Source organism: Mixophyes fleayi, chromosome 5 (assembly GCF_038048845.1).
Source record: "Mixophyes fleayi isolate aMixFle1 chromosome 5, aMixFle1.hap1, whole genome shotgun sequence".
NCBI classification, from domain to species: Eukaryota; Metazoa; Chordata; class Amphibia; order Anura; family Limnodynastidae; genus Mixophyes; species Mixophyes fleayi.
The window spans coordinates 202,159,106-202,185,263 of record NC_134406.1 but is presented as its reverse complement, the minus strand read 5'-3'; the positions used below and the strand labels follow the sequence as shown (position 1 = coordinate 202,185,263).

The 26,158-nt window shown below is 39.6% G+C and overlaps 2 protein-coding genes across 4 annotated transcripts; one reads left to right on the top strand and one right to left on the bottom strand.

Annotated features, from left to right (window-relative positions):
* Positions 1-215: 215 nt before the first annotated feature.
* CEP76 (centrosomal protein 76) lies at positions 216-13,940 on the bottom strand. Of its 3 annotated transcripts, XM_075213268.1 has the most exons (13): positions 13,827-13,931; positions 13,453-13,519; positions 12,870-13,025; positions 11,995-12,076; positions 11,529-11,753; positions 8,636-8,821; positions 7,585-7,682; positions 4,369-4,497; positions 3,319-3,507; positions 2,599-2,765; positions 1,772-2,105; positions 783-1,000; positions 216-447 (listed from the first exon to the last, which is right to left on the bottom strand). In XM_075213268.1, exons 2-13 carry the CDS (start codon positions 13,513-13,515, stop codon positions 309-311), a joined length of 1,986 nt encoding a protein of 661 aa, XP_075069369.1. In that variant the 5' UTR covers positions 13,516-13,519; positions 13,827-13,931; the 3' UTR covers positions 216-308. The 3 variants fall into 3 exon arrangements, with proteins under 3 accessions (XP_075069369.1, XP_075069368.1, XP_075069370.1); XM_075213267.1 differs by having other exon boundaries at positions 13,453-13,940; XM_075213269.1 differs by lacking the exon at positions 13,453-13,519 and having other exon boundaries at positions 13,827-13,938.
* A 24-nt stretch (positions 13,941-13,964) lies between these two features.
* PSMG2 (proteasome assembly chaperone 2) lies at positions 13,965-25,892 on the top strand. Its single transcript, XM_075213270.1, has 7 exons — positions 13,965-14,089; positions 14,665-14,836; positions 16,379-16,437; positions 16,777-16,895; positions 17,074-17,247; positions 19,449-19,569; positions 25,019-25,892. Exons 1-7 carry the CDS (start codon positions 14,033-14,035, stop codon positions 25,097-25,099), a joined length of 783 nt encoding a protein of 260 aa, XP_075069371.1. The 5' UTR covers positions 13,965-14,032; the 3' UTR covers positions 25,100-25,892.
* The last annotated feature ends 266 nt before the right edge of the window (positions 25,893-26,158 follow it).

Genomic DNA, 26,158 nt, shown 5'->3' with positions numbered 1-26,158 from the left:
ATTAATCTGGTATAACTGCCCAAATTAGTCTTCACCTGTAACTGCACGGGTCTTCCTTTTAATAGGCAGGCCCAAGGACTTCACTTCACTATATAGTTTTGTCAAGTATGTTACATTGATTGGATATAAATCACAGTCCTTCTGTTAAGCAAAAACTAAAATATTTTATTATATAAAACAATCTTTCATTGTAACAAAATATAAAACTTACAAAATTAAAATATCAGTAGCATATATTATAAAATATGTAATAAAAAATAATTATACAGTCTTTTCATAGATTGATAACATGGAAGAATAGGTTTGTGTCATAACACAGAACGATATTTACATGCAAACATAATCCACACGGCACATGCGGATTCAGGATATGTGAAAACTCGCACTCGTACAGCAAGTCGCATATGATCTCCACGACAGCCAACAATCTCATCGCAGAATGGAGAACTGTGCATTATATGTATAAAAAAAACAAAAAAAGAAAAAACATAATAAGCTACAACAAATAAAGCATGACACTTTGTTGGAGGTCTGTTAGGAAGTTTAAGTAAACATTGGGTGCAAATTGTATAGTGGTCATGTGCACTTAAAGACTATGACATCTGGGTAATTTTGTCATACATAGGGAGTCAGTAGGGTGACTATACAAACAAAGAATTCAATACTAAACAATCAAAGTGGATATCTGTTTTAATAGATTTTCTTTGACATATAGAAAATTTGTCATAATAAAAGTTGCAAATTCTATAGAGATTTTGGTTATATTAAAAACAGAGTATTACCGCAGACATGTAGCAAATGCCCTTCTTGCATTTCGATGCATAAAGTGAATGGGGAACCCTTTGAAAGTATGGCCATCGGGTACCGCTCTCCTTATGGAATCCTGAAATTCCTCGTTTCCTGATGAGATCCCTGTGGAGCGCTCAATTTCATATGCTGCCAAGGCAGGTGACAAGAGATAGCACAGGTGGTCATCCCAAACTGTGGTGAGCCCTAGATCCTGTAAAGTTACATGGAAAAAAACACAATCATTTTTTATTTCAATGTGTTTAGTGGATGTGAATATTTTGTGCACATGAACTCAGCAATACTTTAAAACACAGAGCCAATACTTTAAGTTAACAATAATTCCTGACTAAGGGACCTACAGCCACCATCCCTATCCAGTCTGGCTCAGCAGATCATTTGTTTGACACTGATCTCTCCACATACCTTTTACTGCCAAGTAGTAGAGCAGGCATGTCAAAGTCAAAACTCCAATGGGGCCAAATAATAAAAGTCTAAGATTATTAGCTATTTCTTTCTAAAAAGAAAGAAATAGCTATTGTCACCAAACAGGCAATACATTTGATAAACAATCGACAATCTGTCATATAAATGTACTTGGACAGCAACTTACCAAACAAATAAGAATATGGTTTTGAGCACGAATAGTCACAGATTACCAAGTACCAAGCAGTTTGCTTGAATTACGAAAGTGCACTGTTTCGACTGCATGCGACAACACTGTCTCCCAGCGTGGGTGGTGGGATACTAGCGGAATCGGCACATGCACGTGTCACTGACGGGGAAGGTTGACTGAACTCACACGCAAACTGCTCTGTTGTATTCAGTGAATTTTTAAGTAATTTAACAGAATAAAATAAAATGCAGGCCATATTCAACTTGTTTTCCCACAATAATGTGGGGGTCACAAAATATCTGAGTTTGTACCGCGAGTTTGACACGCCTGTAGTAGAGGTAATGCTGTAAATGAATAATAAATAAATACCTTTCTGTGCTCAGATACAAGAACTCGCAGCTGTAGTTCAATTTCATTACTTTCCGTGGCTGCATCCACCAGTGAGCTGCAGAGTGGAGGGAATGGAGGGAGGGAGGTAGTAGATCCTGGCGAGCACACTGATTTTATGGCTTCCTCACTCATTGGCTTCCACCTGGATTCATTATTTAGATCAAACACGCACAAATCAACAGAATCTGATGGCTGGCAATTGGCCAAGAACCGCTGATGGTTAAAGATGCAGCCGATGGTTCTGTATGGGTAGAGAGGCTTGGGCTGTTCTACCAAGGTAGGATCATCTGGGTTGATAGGTTTATGGATGTATCTGCATGATTAGAATGTTGTACATAAGAAAACACCACATGAGAGAGGACAATATATGCAGTCATAAGAGATACAGGACTTTGTTATACAACAATTCACAAAGCTACAGAAGTCTGTTGGACTCTTTCATTGAATGTCTAACTGGCTACATAGGTGGCCTAGCAACAAATCCATCAGTTAAATAATGAGGATGCACAGAAATCTCATTTCTTTGAGACATACCGAATTGTAGCCTGATCATATTGGAGCACCTCAAGGTAAAACACAAAGCAATGATGTGTATATTTCTTACAATAAGACCAGGGGGTATATTTACTAAACTGCAGGTTTGAAAAAGTGGAGATGTTGCCTATAGCAACCAATCAGAATCTAGCTGTCATTTAGTAGAATGTACTAAATAAATGAAAGCTAGAATCTGATTGGTTGCTATAGGCGGCATCTCCACTTTTTCAAACCCGCAGTTTAGTAAATATACCCCCATTTCTGGTACTCACCTTTTTCCTGTCAAACTCTCCCAGAAGGTAATTGCTCCATCAGTTCCAGAAGTCATAACCCATGTGTGAGCCACTCCTCTTCCTTTTGTACCAACACATACATAGGCATCAAGCCCAAAGCCAAGAAGGAGGCTGCACAAAAGGTTGCAATGATCTTCACAATCACCCTTAAAAAAATACATATTACAGTTACCTATAATTGTGTAAAGTCTTAATTTGGACTTCTACAAACATATACATGAATAATGGCCTATAACATAAGGAGTCAAAGGATATCAACCAGTCCAACTTGCCATAATACGGTAAGTTGATTTTTTAATGAAGACAATGCAATTAAGATCTACATATCAATATAATAAACAATGTATTAGTACCTGGCATGAACCCTGTTTACTGCTATTTTGTCAGATTTTTACTTTGACGGTTAGGGGAGAATTCAATTAGCCACACGGTGCCGCGATGCGTCTCCTGAACATTCCGGCGAAGAGACATTGCCTCAGAGTTTCTTCCACTCATTTTACCTCACGTCCCATAGAGATGTGAACAGAAAATGAGCAGAGATTTATCGAGGTGAAGTCTGGCGGTACCTAGTCATGACATTCTGGAGTATATGCAGATTGCCATCATAATAACTTAGGCAGCGGACTTTGTAAAAAATAATATGTGTCATTCTCAAAACAAACAGAGGTACGTATGAATAATATAGTGTTGGACGCATACCTTATTGCTACACAGAAATGCCAGCATGGTGCTCCACTGCTCCTGCTTACCACCACCGCCAACAACCGCAGCTTTTTCATAGCCCAGAACATTTACAAAACGCGCAGCTTGCCGTGGTGTGTCCAGTAGACGTCCTGCTCTAAGGGGATTTACGTAACAACAAACGGGCCGATTTACCCAGTTTTCATCCTAAGAAACGCAGTGACAGAAAAGAGAAAAACATGGTTATTTTGAAGACCAAATAAAGTATTCAAATTCCAAACACTCCTGCAAGATATTGTAGCATATGCCACCAAACAATAGTCAAATTAAAAAAATCATGTAAAATGCCTTAATATACCACATAGAAAGAAAATGCCCAATATTTTAGAGAAAAGTAAGACTTCTAGGTCTGCAAAGTCCGTGTATCCTGGACATACAGTGTCATGTACAGGAAGCTGGCTGTGAATATGATCCGTTACAGACTCTCAGTAGGCTGCACAACACATGCATGTATTACTTCCACACATAATTAGGGTTAGCCGTTGTCCAACCCATATTACTTAAGTTCCTGGTTGCGGATTTACAAACTATCATGGGCTACATAACCAGATGAAAATTAGCAAACTGAGCTGACTGACGGCATCAGATATTCTGCGGAGATAGGACTGTGCATGACTGGAAGTCTGAAATCAGCTGGATCTTATCATCCTTGCTGATCTTGTGAGACAGGAGAAACTATTTACAATGCAATGATGCTCTCATTCGCATCTGAAAAGCATGGGATAGTGGGAGAACTAGAGCCCTGTCTAGGGCCCAAGAAGGTCCTGCTTCACCTCTGCTGAACATTCTTTTATTCCTGCAGACATAGCCAGTGAGAAGGAGGAAATAGTCAGTAGCCATGGAGCAGCTGTGGAATTACAAGTCAAAGTATGCCTTCAAAAGGCTACAAACACATTCTGGGGTCTGTATAAAGGTGCCTGAACCATTCACTATTCAACGAACAAAGTAACTAGTGCTACATAATGGAGTGCCTGCAGCTACAAAAATAAATTTATGGTTTCTACAAACCTGTGCAAAGATCTTGACGAGTCTGGAGCTGTGGGATTGTCGGATTTGTAGGTATTCCCTCCACCAGTGTTTTGCATACACCAAAAACAATCGTTCCTTCTCAGCAGCCTTCTGACGCTCTAAAGTGAGCTGAAAAAAAACCACAGCAAATACAATTCATGTGGAAGAATAAAGTCTAAATTTAACTGTAATAACAGAGTACAAAATTAGACTTTTCCTAACCAAGGTGGAGTGGTCAAAATGGAGTGACGGAGTGGTCAAATGAGTTTACTAGGATACAAAATGCAATATATTCCTTCTTAATCTGGGATCTCTACTCATGTCTTTAATACTGTAACCAGCAATGTAAACATTAGCCAGATGTGACACACAAGTAGAAAAGAAACAACATTCTTATAATACAGAAAATTATATTACAATAAAGTTAGGTCATTGTGCTTAAAATAATATAATATCACCATTATGAAAGTGGGGTGAATAAATGGGTGGAGGAGGGTTGGCTGAAATTTTTTACTCACTGTAAAATCTGTTCCAAGTAAATAATGGAGGTCAACCACATCTAAAGGCTGAAAAAGGAGCCTTAGGGAGAGCCCTGAGCACCAGATTAAGATCCCATGGTTCAACTGGATGTACAAAGGGGGACTGTGCATCCCGCAAAACTGCCAGCCAGCATTGGAAGAAAATGGAGAACGTGGAAACCTGTAGTTTTAAAGAGGATATATGTATTCCTTTATTATCTGTACCCACCTATAGGAAGGAAAGCAGAGGGAAACCTTGATTTTCATACCAAAAGGACATAGGTCTTCCATAGCCAACAATAATTTGCAGAGGAAGAAGTCTTCCTCTCCTTAAGCACTGTTCTTACCACCGCGTATGAGAAACTCTGGGCCAGATGAATTAGGGTCTCAGTAGTCACGCCGTCAAAGGACGACGATCTACAGAGTAGCAGCGAAGAGGACCGTCAACCAGGTCTGGACGAAAGGGCAACCGGAATGGTGGACTTTTCCTTTACATTTCCAGAACGACCAAGTACAACGCTCTGCATGGAGCCACCAGTATGGCGGGAACCTGTTCTCTTGAATTTTTTTGAGCACGGGAAACAGAGGAAACGGGTATACCAGACAAAACTGCCATGGAATAGTCATGACATCTGTGTACCCTGCTCTCGGATTTCGAGCATAAGAAAGGGACCCTGAAATTCAGATGGGATGCCATGAAGTTATTCTATGGCCGACCCCAATGCTGCACCAAAAGGGCAAAAACTTCCTTGTGAAGGGAACATTACCTCAGCCAAAACAGGATCCACCCCTGGGAATCGGCCTCCTAATTTTCCACACCTGGGATGAAGATGGGCAATATCACAGGAACACGACGTTCCGCCCAGGACATGATCCTCACTGTCTCTCACATCGCCATGGCACAAATTGGGGTAGGACAAACAAACTGTTTCTTTTGCCTTTTAAAAAGGGAGAATGCAGACGATTCCACGACCTCAGGCTCCACAAAACCTAACGTTTGTCTAACACCCAGGATTAAATTATCTACACACTGCAGGGTAGATGTGTCCTCTGGGCTAAGATTTCCCATCCCCCCATCACTCTAGAAGCAACTCCCCATCTTCCTCAGAAGAACAGTGTGAGTCAAGGTTAGAGACATAATTAGAGCCAGGAACCAGGCATTTACCAGATGTCTTCTGGGGAACGTAAGCAGGCGTTTCAGAGAAAAGAAAGCCTGTGCCAGGCCCTGGCCGGACGCGGCTAGTGATATCACCAAACCCTCAGGCTGGGAAGCCTTACTAACCAGAGATACAGGCTGTGAGGGCTGTATGTGTGGTGCATTTAAAGAATGAGAAGGATCACCTACCACAGTGAACCGGGACATCACCCTCATAAGTTCGACTATGAATGTCGCCCGTGACCTAGTCCAAGAAGGTTTCTTCAGAGCCGACAACCAAGGAGCGGGTGCATGCTGATCATGAAACTCTACCTCACACAGGGCGTTCAGTTCAGACTGTCCTCAAAATAACTTCACCTTACATGTGGCACAGGTATCATGTTGCACAGACTTTCCTGCAGGCCCTTTAGCCTTGGAAGTCTCTTTCTCAGACATTTTCTTTAAAACAACTAAATTTGTCCAAATAAAACTTGCAACATTAGCCATTAACCTTCTTCCAGGTACAAATGGTAACCGAAATATAGACAGATAAATTGCACCCCGAGACACACTACAATGTACAGTAGGTGTTGTCCCCAAAGAGAAAATAAAGCCTACAAAGCTGTAAAAACAGGTGGTAAGGCTCCAATACACTTAAATGACAGGTTCTACCAGCCAGCAGAGAGCACAGAAAGGGTCCTCAGCCTGGGCAGAGAGCTGCAGTCAGACAGCGTGTCACCAGTGCAGGGAAATTGCTGCTTCCATGAGGGAAAGCCCGCCAACCGTGCCGTGGAGGAAGAGGAGGAGGAGGAGGAGTGCTACCCACAGAACTGTCGCCTCTGATTCACAGCTAACAGCCTACTTACATCGAGTAGCTGTCGACTTTCTTCCCACTGCAGGCCAATGCATTGAAGATATCCAGTCAGGACAGCTGCGCACTGGGCGTCACAGCGATGTCGACCCCTAATGGAGTACTATCGCATTGTCTGCTCCCAAGTAGTCACAGCTGTCTGCGTCTCCATTCTGCTCATTTCCACAGAGATTCCGCCAGCTGGTCGGGCAGGGAGGAAAGGCTATATACGCTTCACTCCCTTAAGCCCCGACAGTGTAAAAAAGTTAAGGGTCCCCTCGTATAGAGGGGACGGCAGGCAGCGACCGTGTCGGGGTGAGTGGAAGAGACAGGCTGCACACCCCGATGCAGGGACCAATAGCGAAGGAAGCCGGCAGGGCATTCACTCACTGGGTCTTAAAATGGGGGCCTGCGATGACACAGAAAAAAAAAAAAAAAAAAAAAAAAAGGATAAGTAAGCAGTAGCCCATACAAACATGCCTTACTGCCTAGCATTTTAACTAAAACTGAGCTTGCCTCCAAATAGAAGCGTACTCTCAAAGATGTATGCTTAAAGTGCCTTTACTTCTAGTCCGCCTACTATCCCCGGATGTCTCGCAGTGTCCCCCAATGGCAGAAAAGAGCACTCCCTTTAATCTGAAGCACAGCCATTAGATAAGTTAAAACAATGTAAAGTTATCACTGCAGCATTGACTGATTACAAGCCAAGTTACCTGAGTGTTGACAATCTCCGGAGATAGCGTTTGATTCAGAGGTGGATACAGTTCAAGTTTGACATTCAAAACTCCAACAGGAATTTTACACTCTGCACCTAAGGAGCAAATATATACATTAATACATTGATTTAAAAAACAAAAAAAAACCAAAAACAAACAAAACTACTAATAGTTTAATAAAGTGCAGTCACATTAAAAACATAATAAAAGCCAAAATCAGTTAAGCAATAAATTAATCCATAATCAGTTAATCCATAAGGCAGCGATGTCCAAGTATTTACCTGAAGAGGGTCACAAAAACTATGGCCAATCAACCTCTAGATAAGTAAAAAGATAAATGCAATATGGTGTGTGATTTGTTTATCACATAGGAGAACTTTAATTTCTTACTTCAATCACAATGAACAAGACTATGCATGGTGGTATAATGAAGAGCATGAGTTAGGGCTGATTCAGTTTTTGCAGTTGAACATACAGTGGTTACAAATGAAATTGTGAAGGATGATTGAACCAGGTGCCTGCACACCACTGCTGAGTAGTCAGATATTTATAGACATCAAGGGTCAATATTGTCAATTTGATATGTGTGACATTTAAAAGGGAATATTAGCAGGTCTTATGATGTTATTTTTGCTTTACTGCTCTGCATAATACCTTGAGCATTATGTAGTAAAACTAATAAAAAAAATTACATTAAACGACCTGGTGACATGTCCTCAAAGTTAGTGGACACATCGATTTTGTGAAATTAATCAGTATATAGTCTAAACATTTTCTAGGAAGCATTGACATGCCTGAGGCTCTCCTTGGGTAATATTCATGCCATGCTGGTTCCTAGGGAATCGAGACGTTATATTCTTGTGAACATTAGTCCAGCCTAGTAAATGGATAACTCCTCTGTGCATAGGTGATAAGTCAGCAGTAATAATTGTTACACATGTGAAAAATGGTAAGTCTTCTTAACAATATTTAAGAAAAAAAAAAAAAAAAACAATTATTGACAATGATGGAAGACTATATTTTTCCACAAAGAACATCCGTTTCTCACCTACACCATGGAGCTCCACAGCAAGACTTGTCACTCCTCTTTCAACCCCCAGTAAGGAACGCCACTCCAGAAAGTGAGATGTTACTAAAGTGGATTCTCCAAATGTGTCTGTCTTGATTAGCACTAGCTGTACAGGGTCACAGATAGATAACAGGGTGGTGGCATCAGCCATCCTGCTCCCATCACCTGGATAACAGAAAGCATGGTTAGAGCAGATTTATTTAGATACATGAAATGTATAAAAAACATTACATTCAACAGCTGGTTAAAAAAAAAAAAAGGGGGCATAGCGATCTGCTAACAAATACTGTATGAAAGCACAATAACAAAATAGAAAGTCAGCTTAGTTTTCAACCGGAGCTTTCAGGTTTTTTTATGTGCTATAAGCCAAGAGAACAAAGATATAGGTTTCTTTTACATTAAACAGATAATCAAATAAAAAAGACCAGATAACTAAACACAGGTTTAACATTTATATTATAACTGTATAGTTTATATTCACCTTTTTAAATGTGAACATAAAGTTATCCAGATTTCAGGACGTTTGCTGTGCATGATCACACGACATTAGTGTAACAAGACCTTCAGCCAACAAGTTAATTAATACAAGTATAACACCGAGAGGTTTGTATCAATAGTGGCATGCTTGCAAAGAATAAACATTAGAGCATAACTAACTGGGGGGGGGGGGGGGGGGGGGGGAAGGGAAAAAAATGTTTTAATGCATTATTTTCATTTAACAATACTAATCAATTTTAATTAGTTATCTGCCAGTCATTGTTTTAGCAATACTTCACAATCATCTCTTATTGTAACCATAACGTTTAACTTGTTCCTCTGATAACATAAAGCAGAGAGAGGAATATGTTTGGACAGAGTGCATTTAGAAACCCGCTGAAACCTTAAATATAAAACATACTAGCAAGTCTAGATTATATTTATAAAGTCTGTCGGACAACATGAAAATGTGTTTTTGGATATTCCATAAATAGTAACGTGTATGAAAAAGAACTGTTCTCCAAAATACAAAATATCTCCGTTAAAAAAAGAGACTCTCCTTCGTCCTTACACTCAATCACTCTGTAGATCTTCCAAGCTACGTAGCCTTACTCCTTTTGAGAGGAGCTGTGTGTATAGGCCAGGAGCTTCAGGACTAATATCTTTGGTATATCATAATTTCCTGGAACCAAAAACTGACACTGTGGAATCGTTTGAGGCGGCATGGCTTCGGGATACTGGTAGAGTTCTGGATCAGGAGGGATGGTCCTGGCTAAGGTTGAGAATCTCCAAAATCTCCATTAACACTTTAATACGAGAAAATACATTTAAAGTATATACAAGATGGTACCTAGTGCCTTCAAAGCTTCATATAATATATCCTGGCACTTCAGATTCATGTTGGAGAGGATGCGGGGAGGTGGGCTCATTCTACCACATCTGGTGGACATGCCCTAGTGTTTCAAATTTGTGGTCCCAGGTGGCTGACCTAATGACAAGAATCTTAGACGTTGAGATGTCACCCGACCCAATGGTTATGCTGCTCTGCTCCCGGGTCAAAGGCCTAACTAAACAGGCAGATAGACTAGTTCAACACATCTGTGCCGCTACTCGTCTATAGATAGCGAACGAGTGGAAGTCCCTTCATTCACCCAGCCTCCAAAGTGTAGTCACTCATGTGTGGTACATGGCCACTATGGAATACATCACCAGCCTCCTCCACGAAAAAATTACTCTTTTCACCAAGCAAATATGCCCGCTACCTAAAAGGCTATTTCCTCAGAAGCCCTTACCAGGTCCCACCCCTCACCCCTTTTTCCTCCTCTATCTCTTTCTCTAAAAAATAAAAAATAAAAGCAGCATCGACATAGAGTTCCAAGGCAGTTGAGTCCTCCACCATCCTTGGTTGGATCAGCCTATTTCCTTTCTATGGGTTTACTTACTGCTTCTTTTTATGTTTAGGAATCTGTGTAACAATATGTCAATTGCCTGACTTCTCGTTTCTCAATGGACATGTTTTGGCCCCAACGTTCAAATGTTTTTCTTTTTTTGTTATTATCCGTTATGTGGAATTCTGCTTTTTGCATAAATAAAGAGTTAAAAAAAAAAAAAAAAAAAAAGAGACTCATGTAAAGTTGCAATGTTATGGTGCTACCATGAAGGATTCACATGAAAAGTGAACTGAAATCTGATGGCAAACGTACGTTTTTCATATTGATTTCATATTCATATTGATTTAAAATATTTAAAAATAGAATTTTTTTCTTTGCACAAAACAAACAGAAATATTTTTCTTTCTGCTAGTTATGTATTCCTAAGTAAAGTGAGCAAAATTGCACCTTGGAAAAACCATGTTTCGCTACACTGGGGGAATTTTTTTATTGTGCATACAGATTTAGAGTTGGGAGGGTGCATGTCCAAGCTGAATTATAAATTGCTGTGTAAAAATAAAGATGTCAGTAGGTGTGTGCTGCATACAAAACCAGGCATTATTTTCCCTGCATGCAAAAAAATGTAAGAAATGCATTTGCACCCCTTGTAGTGCAACATGGTTCGTCCATCAGCAAATTTGCTCCTTATTTGCTTTGCTCTTAACGCTAAATGATGCTCTCAATGAGTAATCATTACAGATTATTCCAATAAATAGTGCATTCTAGGTTTGATGGGCAATGTGAATCTGGTAGGAGTTACATGTAATATCTGATGCAACGGAACACACAATTGCACTGAGTGCGTTCTCATCATCCTTTTCAGACATGTCCATGCTTGCAGATAATTAAAAAAGCAATATTCAAGGAGTGTAAATACAAACTACAAGAATATATTTCTAAGCATAAACCTGGTGCAGAATATAGCTGTTATAACATTATATGATGGGTTGTTTTTTTTAACAAACCTAAGTGGTCTTTATGTAATTCCAGCAAAAAACCATCTTGAAAGTCTGGGTCACAGGCACATGGGATGGGTTTGGAGCGGAAGCGTTGGTTTCTAAAGTGCAAGCCAAGAGTAAATGTAGAGCACACCTGACCCGGCAGAGGATCTGCTTCTTTAAGATGTTCCAGAAAGGCTCTTCCACCCAAGATCTGGAGATGAAGATACCTGCGTGTTGGATCTATATTAGCTGTGAGGAATATTGACAAGAATTTAGGGGAAATTTGAAAACATGACCAGAAGAAAAATAGAAGCTTAATGTTACTGCTGTTTAGAGAATCGAACTTATGTAGAGAACTATAGCCACTAAATATGAAGCACCATTTATTCCTAAATATGACTCCTACCAACATATTTTATGATGTGGGTTAGTTCTTTTTTCACATAGAAAAAAACACAAATACTCATTAGCATAAACATAATTATCTTACTTTTTTTTAGTGTTCTTGGTTCTTTATCAATAAAATGTGTGGCTGGTTTTGGGGTTGAGGTGAGATCTCTTAAATGGCTGTCCTGTTAAAGAACAAAACAAAACAAAAACATAAAAGTATATGAATCCCATTCTGAAAAGAGTTCTAATTACAATTAATCATAGTCACACCCAATTTCTTGTAGCTAGACTACAACTATCGATATGGCACTGGTCCAGTGACTCTGGGTTTGGAAAACGCAAAAAAAAAATCTTAGTAGCTTAGCACTGAACTCTTAGGGGGATATTCAATTGGCCGTGAGGTGCCACCAGACACCACTTCGATGTCCGGCTGTGCACACTGCCAGCCAATGTGGTAAGGAATCTCTCCTCATTTTTTCCCTTGCATCCCTACGTGAAATTGCAGATTGAGAAAAAACATCAATGCGATGCGTCTCCGGAGACACATTGTGTCACCTCACACCAAACTGAATCTGCTCCTTAGTGGTGGATAGGGTGACACACCTAACTTAGACTGCATACCCACTGGCATCAGATGCTTTTTTTTAAAAAAAAAACAAAAAACAAAAAAACATCCATTAGATATTTAATATGAATTTTTACTATTGTATGTTTTCAAATGTGGCTAAAATATCATTACAAAATACATGGATATGCACTCCTTTGGAACAATGATTTTTAATGATACGACCATTCAAATGTATTAATAATGCATTTAAAATACATAATAAAAACAAAGTGGTTTGGTACCCTTATGACTGCCTAATTCTTTACAGCAGGGAATTATCTGCTAGGAATCATATGAATGATCTCTTGTTGTTGGAATAATTTATTATGGCAACCGTTATGACTCCTGAAAAATCCTGTGTTCCTCACCTCAAGGAAATGTAGTTCCTTCATGACATCATCAATGATTCCTCTCCTCCTTAAAGCTTTCATTAGATCTTCTTCAGAGAAATTATGGCTTTCGTTCCCCAATTCATCTTTTAATGTTTCAGCAAGGACCTCTCGTATTTTGCCATGAACATCCATCTAAAAGGGTTGAAGATATAAACTCACAATAATATTGCACAGCTATAGTATTACTCTAGTAATGATGCACAGTATTATATTAAAATAAACAGCATAGAATTTGCTGATCAATTGTCTAAGAAGTAAATGACCCGCATGAATATATATTTTTAAGTGGAGTTACATATCAGTTTTAGACTTATGTACAGGATGAAAATGATTTACTTTCAAGTCAGAGCACACCTAGATATGTTGCTAATCGCATTTTACCTAGACCTGTTGCAATTGTGTGAAATAGCTGAAGAGGGGCGAAGATAAAAAATCTTTAAATGTAAAAACAAAACTGTGAAACAGCCACTAGCTGTATTGTGGCATTACAAGGTTTGGATGCAGAGAGTTGAATCCAGGTTTAGGACAGGTCACAGTACTTTACCTGCCTGGTACTTACACGGTTCAGCTGCTCGTGGATAATTTGTTTCAGCTCAGTGGCTTTCTCGGGAGGCAGAGACATCTTACTGCAGGAGAGGGAAATGTCGGTGCCCTGTACCTGGACAGTGTCTGCTCATACACACACAATGCAGTTACAATGTGTCACCCATATACCCCCTGAATGCAACATGAAACCCCAACCTGTCTATACAGAGCGGACAATATACAGAGCGGACAACATACAGTGCCAGCTCTCCTGTGCTCAGCGCTACCACAGTTAATATGTTATAGTATAGTAATGCGTTGTCTATTAGTAACTCATAGTTCTCTATCAGTCGGCATTCCCTGTTTATATGTATTGATAACTCTGCTGTCTAGGCGATCTATGTGTACCTGTACTGTGTGTGACGCCAGCATACACTGTATTACAGTGACTGTTGTCTGGTGGTAGGCGGGAGAGCCGGCGGGAGTGTGCCCCTAGCACTGCCTGACAGGCACCTACAAGGACAGCTATTTATGCTGTAACTAGGCCCCCAGCAGTGCGAAGGGATGACGAGTATTGTGTGCGCTGCTGCCTTGTAGTTGTACACAGCACAGTCATGTTCATACCGGCAGCTTCAGATTGGTGTCCCCCAGCGGACTGCACCCTGTTGTTGGTAATGTCATATTACACTGCCTGGCTGGCGCCCTCACTCACTGCCCGCACACACCTGGTCCCAGCCCCCTGCCCTGCCTGCCCACACACACCTGGCCCCAGCCCCCTGCCTGCCCACACCTACCCCAAGCCCCCTGCCCTGTCCACACACACCTGGCCCCAGCCCCCTGCCCTGCCCGCACACACCTGCACCCCCCTCCAGTACCACCTGGCTCCCCATCCTGCCTGCCCCCCCCAGCGTTCTACAATGTATCATGCGGTCTTAAGTATTTACTTGGAATTATTTATTTTTATTGTTTTAAATTCCATGTTGTGATGACCATAATAATAATAATAATAAAAAATGTTCCTGGCATGGAACTTGACTGTGATAGATTTTGGTCTGATTCTGGAATTCATTTACAGTTTTACCAAACTGTTTTTGTGGACATTTCAGGTCTAATAAAAAAAAAGTTGCTTTCTACTTACAAAATGAACATATACCGGATTATATGGGAATTGGATACAAAATTCATAAGTATGAATATGTATCTTGTGTATATATTGTCTGGTGACATCATTTATTTTTAATTTTAGCCTGCAGTGTCTGTAGGGAATGTTGGACAGCTAGCCATTGACTTGATCATTTCTACGCTGAATATGCCGAAAGTTGGTTATTTTTACACAGACTGTCTTGTACCTATGGTGGGTAATAACCCATATGCTACTAATGAAGACAACTCGGTGGAATTGTGTACAAATGCAGAAGGCAAGTACTTATTACAAGTAAAACATGTTATTAAACTTTTGCCTGTATGAAAATAAAATATGCTTGTTAAAAGCAATAGTGCGTTTTAATTTGTGCTTGCTTGAGAGTGTTTTGCAGCGTGTACAAATCAGGAACTATATGGGTACACTACACTTCTTAAACTATAGACCTCATTTTATTGCATTTTTACCCATCAGAATGTCAGTTTACTTTGTTTCACTATTAGTAGTGAAAATTGGTTCGCTATGCAAATCTGAATAACTTTATACAAGTAATTAAATGTAACAACATTTCTAAATAAAAATGCATTGGGTAATATCAATTCAAACAAATTCATGAGCAAGCCTGGAATTTGCTATTTCTAACCTGCTGATACTGCAACGGTGTCTCTACAAAGACAGACCTGCGTGAGCAGTTCTAAGAACACATAACAAATTATTGAACAACATGATATAGTGATTCTGAAGTAGTCTGGGATCATTTTAGTTCCAAAGAGATTAAGTAAAATGAATAAAAAACAGTCGACAACATAAAAAAAGTCCCGATTTCTGTGGTGACCGTAAGGAGTATAAATGTTTTTGACACATCTATATGTGATTAAAGTAGTGAGTCATGTCCCCCCATCACTCACAGTACTTGCATCTGTTCTTTTACATTACTGACCTGTACATTACCTCTTTCAAACACATGGCAGGGCAGAGAGAAAATACACTGATAATATAACTGAAGGGTCAGGGAGATACTAATGTCTGCTAATTGTGGACCACCCCAAATATCTCATAGTAACACCATGGCAGAATGACATAAAAACAGTACTACGTTTAATGTATTGGAGAAAATGAACCCACATACAAGAACTGCTCCAACAAATTCTAGAAAATGAAGTGTAAAAAGACTTAGATGGTCATTTCCTACCACTTTGCTTTTGGCAGGAATTTTAATGTTTCTTATTATTTTGGTTTTCTATACTAGGTGAGAGCAGCTAGTGTATGTGGTTTTATTTTCTTTATTATCCATGTTAAGATGTGTAAAAAAGAATTCTAGTTGTGGCTACATATCCGTTCTGTAAATAAATCCTTTTATTGGTAATTTCTGTATAAAACCGTAGTGAGTAAACATGGACACTGCATAATATGTCCCACGATAGCAAGAGCAGCTACACGTGTATTAACTGTACTTTCTTGATCTGTGCAGTGATCCCTGCTGAAACAGCTGTCAGACTGATTATTGGTCATTTTATCATTGGAGCCATTATGTGAATTGCTGTGAAGCAGTCATATGTATGACTCTGTCCCAATACTGCAGTAACATACATCTTCCGGTTTATCAGATTAGAACCTTGAGTGTTAGGTGTCTAAATTTCTGGTTTTTTTTTTTTATATTGGATCCAGTATACAAGGATCCTGGATTGGGATTCCACAGAGTTCTCATTGGGAGGTCTGCTACTAATAGCAGTATGTTGAATGGTCAAAGACTATCTAATTATTTAAATTTGATTACCCTCAGTGCAATATTTATTTAAATTACATTTATTGTCTATAGTGTATGCTTTGCCCTCCAAGAGTCTTGCTGTTCTCCAGATCAGATCATCGCTCATAAAGGTAAAATGTTTTTCAGATACATTTGTTTACTGTATATGTATTAACCAGAACAATAAACCTAATTATTAGAACACACCATTTTAAGTAAACAAATTAGTATTAAACCATAAGCTATGAATATGTGTGGGTTTTTTTTTATAAGTTCAGACATCTTTCTGGATGAGTTTGCACAGAAATATATAGTACTTACACTTAGATATTGATAATAATTTATTAAGCACGTTACTCTATTTACTGATGTATTTGTATCTGACAAGTGATTCTTTAACAGCCAGCTCTAGGTAATCAGTTGATCATCATTTATTTTTCATGGGAAGCATTTCTCTCTTATCTGTGTAGAAAAAATCGAGACCCTTCCGCCAAGCTTTAACGTGCTGGATTAAGAAGTGTGGCTTTGCCAAAGTGGTTCTCCTCTCAAGCAGCTATGCGTACCAACGAGATGACCAGCAGATTTTGGGGTATGTGTTTATGCTGCTGTAAACATGATCCATTGAAATTGAATTGCACACTCTGACTTTCAGTAACCAAGAAGTAAAACAATAATTTGAATCAAGTTAGCCATGGGATGTCAAGAAAGAATAATCTGCAGCTAGTGATGTCCACATCTGTTGATGAGAAATAATTTGTCATCTGCAGGAGTCCATTCCGTTACTTGGTTACTCCAGGTTTGCAGACATCTGTGGCAGATATCATGAAAGAATTACAGTGGAAGGAAATGGAGAAGGTGTCTTTATATCCAGGAATAAATGATGAAGAAAAGAAGATTTCTATCCCTGGGGGAGGTTTTACAAAGCAGATGTTTGAAGGCTGGTAATTAGTTATAATAATTTTTTGTAATATTAAGTCATGTTACAGTTTATAACTTTCATGAATATGTCCTTTACACAAGACTCCACTAAATTACTAATCCTTTGTCTCATCATAACACGCATATTCCTCCTAGTTGTGCCTTCTCTGACTCTTATGTGTGACATTTATGTGAATGAAAAAACACACATCCATCATGTTCAGCCTTTTATAGATCCTAATTGTGTTGCTGCAGAGGATAGCAAAACAATGTCCACTGCTAATCATAGCTACATGTTCCATTTCTTGTAAGAAAGACGTTTCGTCAATTTTTAAATTGTGAGAGTGAATTTGCCATAACCATCTCATGTGGTAAGGAATTTTAATTTTTACTGTAAAGAACCTCTTCTAGTACTGATGATGAAACTTCTTCCTTCCATGTGCAACTGATGACACCTTGTCCACTTTATGGTCTTTGTAGTTGGACTTTTTTTGTATTAACCTCAAATGTGTTTATACATATTAACTAGATCACCTCTAAGACACCTTTTTTCCAAAGTAAACAAACCTAGTTTTTCTAACTTCGCTAACATTTAACCTCTCCATTACTTCTACTAATAAAGCTGACCACCTCTGGACCCTCTCAATTTCTCCAATGTCTTTCTTACAATTAAATTCCAAAACCGTTACTCCATGTTTAACATTTAGCTAATGATTCGTACATTGGTAATATCAGGTTTGTATCATGTACATTTATTTAGGTATGCATGTATGCACCATTTGATTATGTATGTATATATGACACATGTAAAAGAAAGTACTATCCTTCATAATCTGAGTTTTTATATATACCACACAAATTCCTAAAATGTAAATTTTAAACTCATATGACAAATAACAGATTTAACTGTCATTAATTATTCAACACAAAATAAGCTAAAGGAAGAAGATGTATGCAAAATCTAAGTACATCCCGTGATTCAGTAGTTTGTAGAACCACTTTCAGCAGCAGTAGCTGTAGTCATTTTTGTTTTCTGTATGAGTTTATCAGTCTCTTACATCGTATTTGAGGAATTTTGGCCCACTCCTCCATACAAACACTGATTCAGTTGTTTCATATTTTGAGACCATTTGTTTGTGCTTTCTTCAGGCCACCCCATAGCATCTTGAAATGGTCAGGTCAAAGACTAGTCCTCAACCCTTTTAAGATTATTGTTGTTCCAACATATTCATTTTTACAGAGAATGTGTAATTTTTTATATCGGTCCCTGCCCTAGTAGATCTTAAATTCTGTCGGTCTAAAACGGACTAAAACCCCCAATAATCTCCTTATTAAACACAAAATCCTGCCACCACTAAGATTTAGTTCAAGAGCTGACACTGTTAGGGAGTCTCCAGTTACTCCCAGAGTTCAAAGTGCAATGACAACCTAAATTTATCAGAGATACTGTAAACCAAACAACTCTCTGCATAAATGTAGTAGTATAAAAACCAAACCTATCTGACACATGAATTCTTTAAGAACACGAAGACAGAACATTATTAACTGTGATGTAATATGACAGTCACAATGTTTAATGACTAAAAATAGTGATAACATATTGACATACAGTATAAAAGCAAAACAGATAGATGTAAATAAAACATAGAAACTTAATAATTACACTTATGTACTTTTTCAAGTTATCTACAGCCTGGAGAAAAGCTAGAAGGTAAAGCTACCCAGATCAGTGGGTGACTCTTGGGCAGCATGGAGATTGGGCTTAGCAGTTGTCGGATGGCCACTTGGGCTTCGGTACACACTTCTATAAAATGCTACAGATTAAAAAAAAGGCTTTTTTTTTAAAGTTAGTAGAAAATCCTTTTTTTTTTTTTTTTTTCAATTATGGTTTCTTCATGTTTTCTATTGAAAAAAATAAAGAGCAAAGTAAAATCTGTTATCCTGGCAGGGGTTATTGTTGCATGAGATTAGATGAAATTATACGACTTGGTGAGAAAAAGATATGGAAAATGTGCTTGTTTTAGTTTTAATCCGTACTAGCCTGTTGCTGACTTTTTTTAAACCAAAATTCACCAGGTGCCTGGTATGAAACAATGCACATTATAAAACACATGGTTGCAAATACAGTTTGATATGGATACTAGGAAAGTCTCTGATAGTACCATTCATGAACAGTGCTAGTAATTGGTACATGCTACTAGCTATAAATGTCCTTTCTCTCCAGCTGTTCAGAAGACATACACATGGCCGTTGTTCTAAAATTCTGTTCAGAAGGTGACAACATTCCTGATGCTTTTGCTCTTCTTGATCATCTCAACAAATGGCTTCATTTGCACATACCCACAGTAAGTAATCTTAAAATCCATAAAGCTAGTTTGTCATGTTATTATTAGTCACCTTAAATATAAATTGATTAGATTGCAATGACATTCAATGGTACATAACATACTTAGATTTGAAGCTTGTCTTTTCACTGCATATTAACGAATTATGACAATCCTTCTGTACTGACTTTGACTAGTAATTAAAATTACTAGAGGCTCTTCTGATAGTCCTCAAGCCTGTGAACTGCTTAACATTTATTGATACAAGAAAAGCTTAACAAAACTTAGTTTATTGCCATCTGATAAAGTAATTCCCCTTATTGTAGATAATCATGTACTTATTGTTTAAGCTCAGTATGCTGCATAAAATATATTATTTTCGGCTTTATGGTTTCCTTGTAAGAGGATTTAATGTTAGTCGCTGCATACCCAAGTCTAACATTATCTCCATACTTAGTTGAAACTCAGATTAAAATCACTTAATTGTTCCACTACCTAACATACTGCGGGACGTATCTTAATTTAAATGTTCAGTGCAGTGTGCCCAATGCAGAATGTGTAAGTCATGTTAATGATAAGTGTTTAAATGTTTTAAAAATAGAAAGGTATTTAAAAGGTAGAGTGAAACTCACCTCAGTGTATATCCGACAGGTCCCTGCGGTATTTGAGCTGCCTTCTCTGCTCACTGATGCTGGAAACTGGTGAATTCAACGCTTAAACACTGCAGGGGTGAATGGAAGAGCAGGGGGTCAGCGGTATTTGGGCAGCTGAGACCTGGTTCCTCATATAAGGACCAGAGAGCGTCAGTGCTAGACACCTTTCCATCAGAGCGATAGTATCCATTAGAGCTTTGCAGTTGAGTGAAAGATCTCTAGCCACAGCAGCAGGGAAACTTCTGCCCCGGATCTGGCTATCATCCTTCTGGAGCCTCATTCCACTTGGAGAGGGAGCTATACACTGGAGAGTGATACCTTGGGCAGGAAATTTAAAGATAATTCTCCCAGTCCAGGCTTAGTGGCACTTCCCCCTTTCAGTGCTTGGACAGTGGGATCCACACTCCCCCTCGCCACTGAGTGCAATATTAAAAGTGTGAGTCAGGCTGGTACAAATGCATAAGTGGATAAACCTGGACTGGCTAAAGGAACAGAGGGCTGGATTACCACCTATACATGAGGTACAAAGTTGACAACGGCCTTTCAGGATGAAGGTGTTGACTGTGATCTGACGGAAAATACTAATGTACCTAGTAGCCAGAAATGTCAATTACCCACAAAATCCCATTGGCTAGTCATTAGCAGATGGTATGAAAACTGAAGTGCCTGACACACTTCGAGGACAGTAGCAGGTGGGGAGTTTGACTGGAGCGGTACACCTGTCAAACCGTAATGCAGGTATCCTAAAGCAAGCTCAGGGATGACAGAAATGTCCCATGGAGCAGAAGGTCCAGAATGTTGGATGATGTTCAGATCTTCTGTAAGGCCAGGCCATTGTGTGTGTCTATAGCTGGGGCACCCCAATGTTTGCAGAGTCATCTTATCGCAATGGGCACGCTGAGCAGTTGCCCAGGGACCCTACGAGCATAGGAGCCCCCATAAGCTTGCCAACTTTTTAATGTATTATTCTGTGAGACTTATTCAGAACCATGAAACCCATTTTATTAAAATGTTTAGGTGGACTAATCAGCTGTTATCTGTACATGCAATATCTGCTGTATGGCATGTTTTTTAATGTTAAACCCCTGATTTTGTTTAAGGTACCAATATAAGCTTAATTTTATCGGTCATTTACATTTTTATTTGTGAGTAGTTGTGGTAGGTGAAGTAGGGCCCCAGTGCACTGCTTTGCCCAGGGGCATATAATGCTGTTAAGACGACCCTGATTATTTATGCTCTTTTCAGCTCCTTTACAGTAGTTGGATAAACTTATCTAGTACGTTCTCGTCTGTGTCTAATAGATTGGGGAAGTAGTACATCCTCACAGTGATCTATTGCGCTACCCAGTGTCCTGATGCTGTGGCTCTGTCCTGGATCACTGCAGAAAAGGTAGTGGACACGCTGCTAGGAATATTTAGCATAGTAGGATTCCCCAGTGAGATCCTACCTGCTCAAGGTACATAGTTCATGAGTGAATTGAACAAATGTCTCTGGGCAAAGTGCGAACTGAGGGAACTCTGTACTGCCCCATACCACACACAGACTTTTATGCTATACAGCCAGTCCAATGAGATTCTGAAGGATATGCTACAGGCATTTGTAACTTCAGGTCAGACTGGCAATGCTACCTGCCACTTCATCTCCTTGCTTACCATTGGGAGCCAAGGGAGTCTACCACTTTTATGCCTTTTGGATTAGTGGATGGCTGCAGTCAACTACTCAATCTGCTCCGGAGTTTTCACAAAGCAATGTTTCTGTGGTGGAGTATGCAGTAAGGTTCAGCGATCTGTTAGGGAATCTCATTGAGCTTGCAGAAGTGCTGATCATGCATAAAACTGTGCATGATGAGAGAGCATGCATTATAGTTTTTTTTAAGTTGGGCAGCCGGGGCTTGTTGTGATGCTACAAGTAAGAACAAGCTCCAGGCTGCCTGGACAAGACACCACGGTTTTGTGTAGATACCACTGGTTGAACGATGCGACTGTGTCTGACGCATATCTCCTAGCCCATATTGATGCTTTGTTAGATGAGTTGGCCAGAGTAAAGTATATTTCCACTCTTGCTTCAGTAAGGGGTATTAGCAGATGCCACTGACCACAGATGCTCATGTGGCCTGTACGAGTTCAAAGACATGCTGTTTTTGGTAAAGAATTTCAGCAGCTTGTCAACAACCTGGTGGAAAGGTTTGAAGGATCTGGTTAGGCTTGCTTGGATAACATTAACATTGGTAGTAAGACCTGGGAAGATTACCTAGAGTATGCAGGACAGGTGTTGGATACAGGTGGCAGATCTGGCAATCAGGTCAGACAAGTGTCAGATATGAATGTGTGATGCACTACCTGTAGCATCATCTTGTGGTAGGACTGGTTAGGCCAGAACCAGAGAATGTAAGAGGCAGTCCAAGTCTGGCCCCAGAAACAGGTACTGTGTGCTTAGGAATTGTAGGGTACTAAGGACAATGTATCCTTAACTCTAGTGATGTAGCAAGGCCACTGAGAAATATCACTAAGAAGCGACTGGGCACCTGCTTGTGAGCTTACATTCCAGTCATTGAGAAAAGCCTGGTAAGTGCTATGGTGCTTGTGGGGCCAAATTATACTAAGGCCTTTATTTCACAGACTGATGAGTTACAATATGGACACAAGCTGTACTCAGCTGGGAGGGGCCTTGTGGACAGAAGCACCCAGTGGCCATATTTTAACAGAAAATATGAGATTAGATGTTTAGCTATTGTGTGGGATGGGAAATAAAATTCAGCTCAATTTTTTAGGCCGGCACGTAACCATGGTGACTGATTACAACCTTGTAACGCGGCAGCAACACAGCTCAGGGTTGAATGGTAGACTGGTGTGGTGGAGCCTCACAACTACAGGTTTATGTCTTTCAGTGACGTTAGGCATAAGTATGGAAAAACCCACAAAAATGCAGTTGGACTGTCCTGGCAGGAGAAGCCAGATACTGCCTGTATGCTGCCCCCTGGAGGCTGAAGAACACTGCTCCAGTGACTGACTATCTTACCTCTTAGAGCCAATGTCTGCTTTGGGTGGGGGTGGCTATATACTGGAGCTGGTCTCCTGAAAGATACTTTTGGTAAGAGATTTAAAGATAAATTACCCAGTTCAAAGTTAGTGGTGCCATGATAGAGAGGAAGCTGTCCTCCTCACCCTGGCAGTGCTTGGAAGGGGTACAAAACCACCCTGTTACTGAGTGCAATATTAATATATACTTGTATAAAAAGGGGTAGCAAAGCCCTGTATAAACTGTCTCTCTTTGTGTGTAACAACGCTACTTCATAGTGGTGTGTAACAGCTCTTGTAAGAGCTATTATTGAGCTTTAAACACCCCCCCTTCCTAAAGATCCTGCTGTATTCAGACAAGATGCCTATATCTGCTTTAATCCTGTGATTCTACAGATAGTGTTTACCCCTCTACTCCATCCCCCCAGTGTCCCAAGTCATCGCTCTCTCTACTACACTGCAGTCCAGATCCAAAATAGAGGGCTTTGAGGATCCAGTCACAATCGTCAGCAAAAATGGGCTGCAGCAGCCACACATCATGTAGAAGTAATGTGAGGGAGTCTGGTTGTGGCAGCAGCTACCCTCAAATGAATGGGGGTACCAAGGTGGTGTGCAGTTGGCACTTAGTCGGTGAGTGGTGGCATGTAGCACCAGTAAGAGTGGTCAGTAATGGCAGTTTATTGACCGTAAGATGAACCCCAGGACAAATCTTTAAAACTGCTCCCTCAAGACACGGTGGCAGAGTAAAGCCCATTATGACAGAGTTCTTAATCTACCATATCACTTTATGCATAATGCCACTAACAGTCTAAGACTAACAGGTCCAGTCATTCTCTAGCAGTGCAGCTTTGTGTAAGTCAATGGAACATTAGGTCAGAGGTGCACAAGAATCTGAAAAACTTAGGAACTAGCAAGCTTGAAGACAACACCTGCATTGAGTTTGCTTCATGGATGACCTCTAGAGGGAGAGTAAATCAGTGCTTAATAAATGTAGTTTCTACTTAAACTTGTATTTAAGTATTGCCTGAATGCACATCGCTCTGCTGAGTTAGAAATAATAAAGAAAGGGTCTACTTAAAATGTGTTCATTATTGTAGCTCGTCCTCGTGTGAATTCAGCGTAGGTGCGCTGTGTGCTCAGGCAGATAATATCCCTGTAAAGTGGCTTTGAGTGTCTCTGAAAGGGAAATAATATTGGTGTCCTGCTCTGTGAAAGAAACCATCTGCGCGGAGGATAATTGTGGAGGGAGAAGTGATGTTTCTCTGCAGACTTGGGTTGCTAATAAAACACCTCTGCATCTCATTAGTCAGTATTAGAGAAGGGAGACCGGCTGTCCGCTGGTTCCCAGCACTGTAATAATAGGCCCCGTGGTGACCAGACTGTTTTCCAGCCTTGCTTTCTCTTTTTAAACATACAGTCAGCCTGGCAAATTTTTATTTAGTGGTTTAATTACATCAATGTAGGGATGATAAATCCACTTTATCTCAAAATGGTGTGATATTGTCTTCATTCCTTCTACGTATAATGGGAAACCGGATGCTGATCTTAAAAACGCAATGGATAGAAACATATCTACTGTGTTGGTAGTATAAATTCACATGTACTTAAATATATTAGAAATACTGGGTCTACTTTGACTTTTTACCATAACTATGTGTTCTTCTACTTGACAACATTTTATTCAAATGACATTGAACTATTTTTGCTGCACAAATAAATATCCAGTAAATAGGCATACACAAAAGGTGACCCCACTAACAAAATCTTCAAATCTAACATAAACTCATTGCTTGTTTACAGAATGATGTCGCCCCTCACTGGAAGACGCCAAGTTCTTGGAGATTACTATTTGGCAGCGGTCTGCCACCTATGCTTTTTTAACCAAGCATTGACAGCTGGTGGCTTCAATGGAGCAATAAGAACTTCTAAAATAGGACTCTCCTGTAATGGAATCAATAAGAACTTCTACAATAGGACTCTCCTGTAATAAATTTGCCTAGAGGGGGTGTGGTCTCCAATCTTAATTTTATATCCTACTTTACAAATAACAAATGCTAGAACTGTAACTGTTTCTTGTCCACTTTCTGATAGTTGTAATCCATTGTTTATGTATTCTCCTGCATCTTTTTGCTTGGTTCTGTGCTATGCAGCTAGGCTAGAATGTTATTCTGTGCTGTGTCCAGTGGCATCTATCCATGACTGATATACAGACACTGCTGCAGGGCGTGTATTAGCTAATAATTGAACGTTGGTAAAGGCGAGTGTGTAGTTTAAACAACACACGATGGAGCCTTGAACCATGTCTTTTTACTGCTGCATGTTTACATACACTCCAATAGATTCAACCACTGGCAAATATTGCCACCTACCCCAAAGATGGGCAGCTTTTGCCATTTATTGTCCTTTATTTAGTTTATATGAATGTGGACTATTCTTGGCTTAGTTGTGGGACAGAAAACATTGCTTTGTTTCTTCAGTGTAACTTTTTGTATGATTAAGCCACATAATACATGAAGATGGAGGTTGAGGGGGAAGACATTGTCTGGCTTTCTCCTGTGGTTTAATGATTTCTGACTGAAACAGCAAAACTTGTTTAAACAGAATGTATACTGTGGTGTCTGGTCAGCAGACTTCCTTCTCGTAAGCGCTTGAAATAAAATGTTATTTTTCCCAATCTGTTGTGTGAAACTTTTACATTTTGTTTAAGAGGCTTCAGTCACACAGTGATTATGCAAATCACTAACCCAAATGCGCCTCAAAATAAACAGAATAAACAAATGAGAACAGGAACTAGAATTTCATAATTATTTTAGCACAAAAAAAACATCAGCAAAAACAATTGACAGTGGTTATGATCAAGGGAATTACATAACAAGCTCTCAGTGCTGCAAGAAATAGTTTAAAGTGTATCCAAAATCAGACTGTTCATATATAAAGGTA